Raw genomic sequence first — 10,000 nt, forward strand, 5'->3', positions numbered from 1 at the left:
AAAGTGCTTATGGCGAATTAGAATTAGGCACACCACAAGGGGGTGCAGAGGCCATGCAGAAATCAAAATTACCTTGCTTTCAGATACATCTGAAGTCTCTTTAATGATGGAAAATCCAGGATTGTCTTCACTGAAACAATGCTGTGTGATTCTTCTGACAGGCTGCACAGTTGTATACTGGAATGAATTACAAATGGAAGGCAACCCAACAGGTCCTATAAGGCAAAAGGAAAAAGCTATTATAAGAGCAGTGGAGTAATCCAAGATACAGACAACATTTCTTTCAAAACTGGAAAATCTAATGACACCTGAAGTTATCTAACCTGATAGACAAGCACAAGACCAAGAGGACAGCACAATCTTCTTCTTGCTTTTCTTTCCATCACCAGAATATATCTTATCTTCCATTGTGTTAATGATGTTTGCAGCCAGATAGTCAGTTCTTGTGTTTAGGTCATTTACACTGTGCAGATTAATTTCTACAGTAAAGTAGGATGCAAATAGTATTGGTACTGGATACTGTGGAATAACCAGATGTTGCCTGAAAGACATTGAGATTCTAACAATAAGAAGGTTGCAAAAATATCAGAATTTTAAAACCAAACTAATAATGTAAACAGGATTCAATTCTCATTACCTGTACTTTACCCAATTCAACAGCAGAGAACTGAAAAAGCAGTGAACAGTCCTCTTTCATATACTATTTTGCAGCTTATTAAAACTGCAGTTTTAAAGTCAAGTACAAATCACCACATATAATCTGCCTGATAATTTTCTTCATGATGTTGAGTTCCTAGCACAAATCCACCACATATAATCTACCTGCTAATTTCAACCATAAACTTTAGTTTTACTATCAGAAAAAAAATCAAAGTAAACTTCAATTTTGTCTTCAAATAAGGATTTTTACCACAAGCATAAACCCAATAAATAAAAATACTACTTTATTATATCAATAAAAATAATAATAATAATAATATACTTACCATGGTGCATATACTTTTACTATATTATTGACAAATAATCTCTGTTTTTTATTTTCTCCACTAAGAGCAAAGATGACCAAAAATTTTCTAGCATTTTCATTTTTCCCCTTCTTCCGAAATTCACATCCTTTCTCTATTACATCCATAGTCTTCTGACTTAATTGGCCTTTGTGTTCTTTACATTCAGCTGCATTATTTGGTAGGTCTCCTCCAGTTCTGATGATTATTAGTCTTAAATTCTTCTTGGAATTTTCGACATGGGTCTGACTAAAACAAGAAGCCTGAGTGGAGGTCTGTGAAGGACTTCCTAAAATTTCACTCAAGTTCTTAACTGCTGGTGACTGAAAATGTATTTGTGCACAATTTGTGAGAGATGGTGAGCCTCCAAGAATGTTCTTGCTCATCTCCTGAGGCAGCCGTGTCATGTGATTGTCTTTCTGCTCATTATTACCAAGTGGACCCTGAGGTTTGGCTAAAGCCATCTGGTGAGTCCACATCTGGACACTGGATTGCCAAGACCGTATCAGCTGAGACAATCTACTTGCAAGACCATCCCTTTGAAAAAAAAATGGCACATCAATAACATGTTGCACTTTTGACTGCCATTAATGACAATGATACAAATATTTCCAAATATTTTATGATGAACTATGAGACATAATTTTTTTTTTTGTTTTTGTGATAATCCTTGTCTGTCACAATATATATGAAATATACCAAAACAAAACTTACTTCTTGAGCTTTTTTTTGGCTGAATCCTCACCCTCTTCTTTACTACCTTTAAGACAATGCTTGACAGGTGTAATTTGCTGAAGGCTGCGAAGCCACTCCGAGCCTGTCTTGTGCGACTGAACTGTTGTTTCTTCAACTTCAGTTAAAGCAGATGATGCTTCTGAGATGGTGATATTACAGCTTTCCTGTAATATAACATCATATTGTATAATACTGTCTGATATAATCTGTTCACATAAATCTGATAGCTGAGTTGACACAAAGCTAGGCTGGGACTGGTGGAGGCAAACCAGTAAAGGGTGCCCTTGGATTGGAAGTCACATTAGTTACCAGACAGCAGTGACAATCCATTAGGGAAACTTTGACTATATACTTGCCATAACGGATTGCGATCCTGCATGTCTAAAGTGGTAAGTGCTCTAGATCAGTGGATCATACCCCTGGGTAGTGACCTAAAGTTGGGTCTCCAACCCATTTCAATGGGTTGCCAAGGATAAGTGTACAATTTTTTCCCCAATATACCTATTCTAAATGTTATCAGAATATCAATCTTGTGTACAGAATACCTAACTCATTAAAATCTAATTCTAATGGTTAATGGTTAATGGTTACAAGCAATATAAATGTGCTAGACATCTAAGGTCATGTAGCACTATAGTTAATGTTAGTGAAGGGTGGTTGGGTTTGTGATTAGTTGTTAAAGCTGGGTTAAGGAATTGGTGAGTGAATGGGTTAGGGTCGGATGAGGTAATGTAAAGGGGTTAGATCAAGTGAAGGATATATATGCGTTTGAGGAAGGAAAACAGGTTGTCAAAGCAGAAAGTGTGAGATTCTGTAAGGATGTCTGATAAGTTGGGATGTCTATATAGGGAGGACGTGGGCATGACAACAGAATGTGGGATTGAAAGAGAAACATTCAGATGCCGCGAATGTTCCAATGAAGGATAGTTATACTTTCGTTGATTTACTGGCAAAGATTGCAGTGCGTGTTGGAGAATTCAAAGGGGAAGGTGCTAGAGGATGGGATAAAGAATGAGGTTGGGGAGGTGGTGTTGTATCAGGAGGGGTGTCGGGAGGTAGAGGGTCTGGGGAAGAGGGTACTTGTGACATAAGGGTTTCACGTGTGTATCCAGGAGGGAGTGGAAGGGATAGAGGGGATAGTTAGAGGGTTAATATAGGTGGGGCTGGAGTCAGGGGGAATGGATTTTGTTGGGATGGGGTAGGAGGATTGGGTGTAGGGAGAATATGAGTAGGAGGGGGATGGATATCGGCAGTCACTTTGAGTGTGGAGGGAGTGGGAGTTGTAGAATTTGAAGATGGATGAGTATTAGTTTGGGACTCGATTATGTAGTTCTGGATATCTTCAAGAGTTTCTGTAGTGGAGTTGGTTGGGGAGTTTTGTGAGATAAAGGTTTTCTTGTGAGGGGGGGAAGAGAAGTCTGGTGTCTGAAGAAAAGGGGCAAAGGAAGGTGGAGGTGATTGTGGGGTAGGGAAAGAGGGGGTGGAACGTTTATTGTCTGCTGCGGGTAGTGCGGGGAGGGAGAGGGGAAGGTGTTGGGGCTGTAGTAGAGATTGGAGTGTCTGGATTTAGGATGGCAAAAGAATTTGATTGGGTAGAGATTGGAGTGTCTGGATTTAGGATGGCAAAAGAATTTGACTGGGGAAGGTAGGAGGTAGATGGAAAGTTAGATGGAGGGGGGTTAGGTTTAGGAGAGGGTATAGGCGCTAGGGGGGTAGGGGGAGTGGCAGAATGAGCGACATTACTAGAGTAGGGGGTAAGAGAAAAACCTCGTCGATGAGCCTCCTGTCTGGCTTCACATAGAGTGAGTCCAAGTCTGAATCTGAGAGTTGCTACCTCAGACTCAAATTTGTAGGTGGGGCAGCCTCTATAAAATACATTATGGGGGCCGCCACAGTTTGCACATGTGCGTGATTGTGCAGAGCAGTTTGATCGAGTATGGCCAGGTTGGGCACATAGCCGGCATCTGGCTGTGGAATGAGTGTTTGGCTGGGTGTCCTAAACGCCAACAATTTTGGCACTGACGAGGAGGAGGTTGATATGGTCGGACAGGTAGGGATTCCCCACCTATGTAAACATTAAAGGGAAGGTCATGTCTACGGAAAGTAATTTTGGCAATGTTAATGGATTTCTTATGATTTCCTCTGGGAGGAATGGAGTAGCATTGTACATATGTTGCATCATAGTCTGTGAGACAGGTGAGTAAGTCCTCTCCACAATCTGACCATTCTTTGTCATAGATTGGGCAATCTGTTGGGGAGATAGAGACAGTTCCGGTGCAAGTATTGAGGGTTGGATGAGGTTCTGTAGGGATGGGATTACCACATAGATCAGTTACTTTTGTTAATGCTATAGCTTGGTTTTCAGTTGTTACTGTGATGAGACGGGAGTAGTCGGGTCGGCTAGGGAAAGAGACTTTGCCTACTTGTTTTTGGAGGCATTGCTGGAAGAGGAGGGTGTTTTTAGAGTAGGGAGCTGTGAGAGGGATCACGAAAAATCGGTCCCATTTGGCTGGGCTAAATAGAGTATTTAGGATTCTTGTAGAGGTGGGGGTAGTAATAGTGCGGGGACGTGTGGAGGAGGGAGTAGTGTTGAGTGGGGTAGTGTTATGGGGAGGTTGGCAAAAAGGTTGTAAGGTAGTAATAAGGGGAGATGGGGTGGTTGATAAAGAAGGTTGTGGGAGTAAAGGTGTTGAAGTTGAGCATGTTGGGAGAGTAGAAATGTCTCCTGGGGGTTGGTTGTTGATTAGGGTTAATACTGTACTAGTATGCATTGATAAGGGGGTAGTTGTTGCAGTGTTCGTAGCCGTGGTCAAAGGAGAGCCGGGATTGGGGCTATTTGATAAAGGGGCAAGCCTCATTGCCCCTAAGAGTGGGGTTACGTCTTCATTATTGGCCATGATAAGCCTGGAGTATGTTGGGGAAAAAAAATAGTCCACCCCTCAGGGTCCCCTTGAGGGGTAAGGGCCAGGTTGGCAGGGGAATACCATGGTTCCCTCTGGCCGTTCAGGACTGACATAAAGTCAGCCTTTCATCCTTTCAGCACGGCTCTCACACCTTAGGAGGTGGATAGTAGAAGGGATTGGTGAAGAAACTGAAATGAAAAGTATGAGTGGGAAAAAAGACCATGCAAAATTAGTTGAGTCGATGGCTGAGTCCCAAGGTTGAGGAGTTCCCCGTCATTGGGTTTCAGTCTTCGTCTCCTAAGAAGTAACTTATCTTGAGGATATAGCAATCATCTACAAATATTCAGTTATACCCCTCACAGAAAAACATTCAGATGAGGGCATAAAAGCTGAAGAAATTAAAATGAAAGTTTCTGAGATAATGCAGAAAGACAAACACTAGTGCTACAGGTGTAGTGGCTTTTTACATCTGAATAGATCTTGTAGTAAAACACTACACTGTAATAGAATATTCAATTAACAGTATGAAAGTGCTAGGAGTATTGACCAAGGAAACACAAGAACTATGTTAGACTACCTGGGTGATGGGAATGATTCACCACAAGTGCTCATAGCTCTTGAACAGTAGTAAGATTCAGTGGGTATTCAGGAAGGGGCTCTTACATTATTTCCATTCATGAGCCATGACTAAGTGACTATTTCCATGCTCAGGATCACATTCCTGCCTGCCATCACCATCAGCACAGGGTGTATTATAGAAAACTGAATATTATGAAGAAAAAAAAATAATAATAAATAAATTAAAAAAAAAAAAAAACTCACAATTAACAAAATGTTACTTACTGATATTTTCACTGCACAGTTATAGAATGCCTAGTGAGATGATATGGAGTGTGAGTAAAGAAAACAGTCTATTATCATCTTGATATAGCATATCAAATGACAAATACAGACCTTGGTAAATTGCAAAAATACAGAAAACACTAATGCGGAAGAACATATAATAACACTGCAATGGGGAGGTAAAGAGTCTTGACACCACACAAGTGTACACCCAGTACACCCAGCCAACAAGCCACACACCCAGGAGTCACCAATCAAGTAAACCTAATGCTTGGACTTTGGGACATGTGGGCAGCAAAGCCACTGGATCCAGTGGGTTGAATGTCATCAAAAATTATATCAAAGATCCAAAGTTCCAAGGTCTTACAATAATGAATGACTTTAATATTCCCTTCATCGACTGGGAAGATTAGTTAAAAGACTCTACATGTAATCAGATAAAAACTGAAGGTAAAGGGGCAGTTGAAGCTATAAAAAATGATGCAAAGTATTTCAACTCTTATGCCAGAAACAATTTAAAAAATTAAGTAGAAATTGGACCACTTGTAAATGAGAGTACCTGTGTAACTGACTTGAAGGGAATGCCTGAACTCCTCAAAGGCAATATGAAGAAGTTTTTAGTGTGTCAAAAACAGAGGCAATGATTATAGATCTTGATCAAGATTTCAGAGCTGATAATAATGAAACACAAAGTTTTTGCTGCAATATAACTTTCAATGAAAGAGACTTTATTGAATCAATGAAAAACAAATTCAGGAGCTGGACCAGATGAAATTTCTGCAATCTTCTTAAAAAATGTAAAGAAACTATAGCAAAACCACTGGTAAATCTATGAAAGAAATCCTTAGATATGGGAATTATCCTAAACTCACTGGTGGAGGGAAATATAATTCCTATCTACAAGGGTGGAAACAAAGGTCAAGCAAAAAATTACAGAACAGTGACACTAACATCTCACATAATAAAAATATTTAAAAGGATCACAGGAAAAAAATGTCCAGTACCTAGACCAAGAAAAGATAAACCTGGACAGCATAGATTTAGAAAGGCCAGATCTTTGCTATCCCAAATCCTGAACGACTGTAAACACATACAAAGAGACCTATCTGAAAATAAATAAAATATTGAGACCAATCTGAAAATAAATAAAATATTGTAACATTTAGACTTTGCAAAAATTGTTAACAGCTACAAACATGGAATTCCACTCCATAAGGTAAAGAACCTTAGAATCAGAGGAAAAGAGGGAATGTGGATACATGATTTCCTAAAAAAAAAAAAAAAAAAAAAAAAAAAAAAAAAAAAAAAAAATGGAAATGAAAAGTAATTATTAATTGAAATTATTTTGATGAATCAAATGTTACAAGTGGAGTACCACAAGGCTCAGTCTTTGGATCCTTGTTGTTGCTAGTTATGATTAGGGACTTTAATGCAGATATTAACCCATTGCCACAGGGTAAAATTAATATAAAATGGGGAAAATGCTGTGCTCATTTTTTAATATTTTTGTGAAATGTCTCTGTACATAGATGGCTCTGCTAGTGCTTAGCCACAAAGGAGTCATTTAGTAGATCTTGAGACCTTACCTAATTTCACCTTTCCTTGAATTGGCGGGAAAATGTATTTTTCACTAGTGCTATAAATATCAATGGTGTTATTTTTATTATATACATTATAATTACTATAATGTTATAAACATTTGTAACAGCAAAATAAGATAACGTAAAATATTTTCATAAATCAATGAAAAGGGTAAACGGGCGAGACAGGCAGTACTCATAACTGGCACATTGGTGACTTAGTACAAGTGTAGCCATCTATGTGGAAACACAATTAAACAGGTAAACTCACAGTGGGCATGGCATGTACGTACATGCCATGCCCGTCGGCAATGGGTTAATACTCTGGAGAAACAGATGATACAAGGATAAGTATTAGGGTTAATAGAGGAGGAAGACAAATAAAGAGAGGAACTGCATGCCATTCGTAAATGAGAAAGTGAAAACAATATGAGTTTCAGTACTGATAAATTTGAAATCATAAAATATGGTCGAAAAGGAAGTCCAAGACCAATGGTTAATGGTTAATGGTTAAATGCAAAATAAATGTGCTAGACATCTAAGGTCACTATAATGTTAGTGAAGGGTGTTTCGGTTAGTGATAAGTTGTTAAGGCTGGGTTAAAGGATTGGTAAGTGAATGGGTTAGGGTTGGATGAGGTAAAGGATTGGTAAGTGAATGGGTTAGGGTTGGATGAGGTAATGTAAAGGATTAGATCAAGTGAAGGATACATATGCGTTTGAGGAAGGAAAACAGGTTGTCAAAGCAGAAAGTGTGAGATTCTGTAAGGATGTCTGATAAGTTGGGATGTCTGATAAGTTGGGATGTCTATGTAGGGAGGATAGGTGGGAGAAAGTAGAGGTACGGGCTGCTTCAAAACGTGGGCATGACAATAGAATATGTGGGACTGAAAGAGGAACATTACATATGGGACATAGGGGTGGATGGGATTGTGACATTAGATATGAGTGTGTTAGACGGGTGTGGCCAATGCGTAAGCGGGCGAGGGCCGTCTCCCAACGTCTGTTCCGATGGAATGGAGCTGACCAGGAGGAGATTGACAGTTTTACAGTATGTAATTTATTAGTGTGTAGACTTGACCAAAAAGATTGCCATCGATTATACAAGAAGGTCTTAAAGTGTGGGTAATAATCCGTGGCTGGGATATGTGAGAAACGTGGTTGGTTTGATGTGGACATAGCAGCGTAGCGTGCTAGAGTATCTGCTTGTTCATTGCCGGGGATTCCAACATGGCTGGGTACCCAGCAAAATTTGATTGTTTTATGACGTGTGGACAGGTAGAACAACCAGTTCTGGATCTTACGAACAAGGGGGTTGGTCGTGTGTATTGACTTTATGAGGGTTAATGAGTTACAGGAGTCAGTAAAAATTGTATAAGAGGAAGAGGGTAGTGAGTATATGTATTTTAAGGCAAAAAGGAGAGCATACAGTTCTGAAGTAAGGACACTGGATTCAGGAGGGAGGGGGTATTTGAAAGTACGAGTTGGGAAGATTACTGCAAAACCAGCACTGGAGGTGGTTTTGGAGCCGTCAGTGTAGACGGGAATACTGGAGGAATGAGTGGAGGCATGGTCAAGGAAATAGGTGAGAAGGACAGTAGGAGGAATATTTGATTTTGGTGGGTTAGGGTAGACAGAGGAGCAAATATGGGGGCAAGGTATAAGCCATGGAGGGACTGAATGGACAGAGAATGGGAGGAGTCGGAGATGGGGAAAAGGGGAATGGGAGAGGAGATTATCCATGCGAGTGGAGAAAGGAGTAGGTAAACATGGAGAAGAAGCAAAGGTAGGAAGTAGGGATCGTGGGATAGTTAGTTTAGTGAGGGGAAGTTGGTGGAATCGAGCATAACATCGGAGAGAGAGGAGGGCACGGCGTCGAGAGAGAGATGGTATGCCTGATTCAGTGTACAGGCTCTCAACTGGAGAGGAGCGGAAGGCACCTAGGGCTAAGCGAAGACCACAGTGGTGGATTGTATCAAGGTGAGCAAGGAGAGAAGTTGAGGCAGAGGAGTAGATATGGCATCCATAATCTAGAGTGGAGAGGATTAAGGTGACATGAAGATGAAGGAGAGTTTTTCGATCTGAGCCCCAGGATAAATGGGATAGGGTTTGTAAAATTCAGAGACGGCGACGAGCTTTTTCTTTGATGTTAAGAATATGGTCTCGCCAGGATAGTTTGGAGTCAAAAATGACGCCTAAGAATTTACCAGAGGAATGGTGTTGAAGTGGAGTGTCATTCTGGAGAAAGATTTGGAGGTAGAAAAGCGGAAGCCATGGTTTGTGGCCCAGGAGGAAACTGATGATATTGCAGATTGAAGAAATTGGTAGAGATTTGGTATGGATGTGCCAGAGGCATAGATGGTTAAATCATCAACATAGAGTGATGACCGGGCTCCTAGTGGTAGAACTGAGAAGTCCAAGACCAAGATTATACTCCATTGAAGAAGTGGGGATTAAAGAAAATGTAGTTGTAAACAACCTAGGCCTGTTCATGAGTAACAATATAATCTTCAGTCATTACATTGAGCAGGATTCTAACAAGATGTGAGTGGATGAAAACTCTTCAAACAAAAGATCCTAAACACCTACTGTCACCAAAGAAAACACTAGTGATTTCAAGACTGGAATATAAGTGCCAAGTATGGTAACAATCTTACAAAAGCCATCATATTGCTAGAACAGGTTCTGAGAGTTTTCACCCAAAAAAAAAGCAGGTCTTATTTATTGAGAAGGACTATTAAGAAAAAGCTTTTCTCTTTACAAAGACAGAGAAAAATACTTCATTATAAATGTATGGACGATCACTGAAAACTTAGCAACAAATCCAAGACAGATGAAATCCAAGAGAGATAGAAAAAGGGGAATCTAGGTAAGACACTCTTGGACAGCAAAGAACAGATTAATTTTTATTTTTCCTTCATTTTATATTGCTCTTA

The 10,000-nt window shown here is 39.9% G+C and overlaps 1 protein-coding gene across 7 annotated transcripts in view; it reads right to left on the reverse strand.

The window, feature by feature from the left end:
- Positions 1-10,000, reverse strand: part of LOC125027253 — a 60,665-nt gene that overhangs the window by 35,654 nt on the left and 15,011 nt on the right. For all 7 annotated transcript variants that reach the window (XR_007114998.1, XR_007114997.1, XM_047616219.1 and 4 more), the window contains exons 4-7: positions 1,719-1,903; positions 987-1,541; positions 324-541; positions 73-215 (exon numbers count right to left, since the gene is read on the reverse strand). Coding sequence is in view for 5 of the 7 variants with exons in the window: in XM_047616219.1 (XP_047472175.1) it covers positions 73-215; positions 324-541; positions 987-1,541; positions 1,719-1,903 (1,101 nt within the window). In the remaining 2 variants the exon portion in view is untranslated. The remainder of the gene's footprint in view (positions 1-72; positions 216-323; positions 542-986; positions 1,542-1,718; positions 1,904-10,000) is intronic.

The sequence above is a fragment of the Penaeus chinensis genome, chromosome 7, assembly GCF_019202785.1.
Source record: "Penaeus chinensis breed Huanghai No. 1 chromosome 7, ASM1920278v2, whole genome shotgun sequence".
Lineage (NCBI taxonomy): Eukaryota > Metazoa > Arthropoda > Malacostraca > Decapoda > Penaeidae > Penaeus > Penaeus chinensis.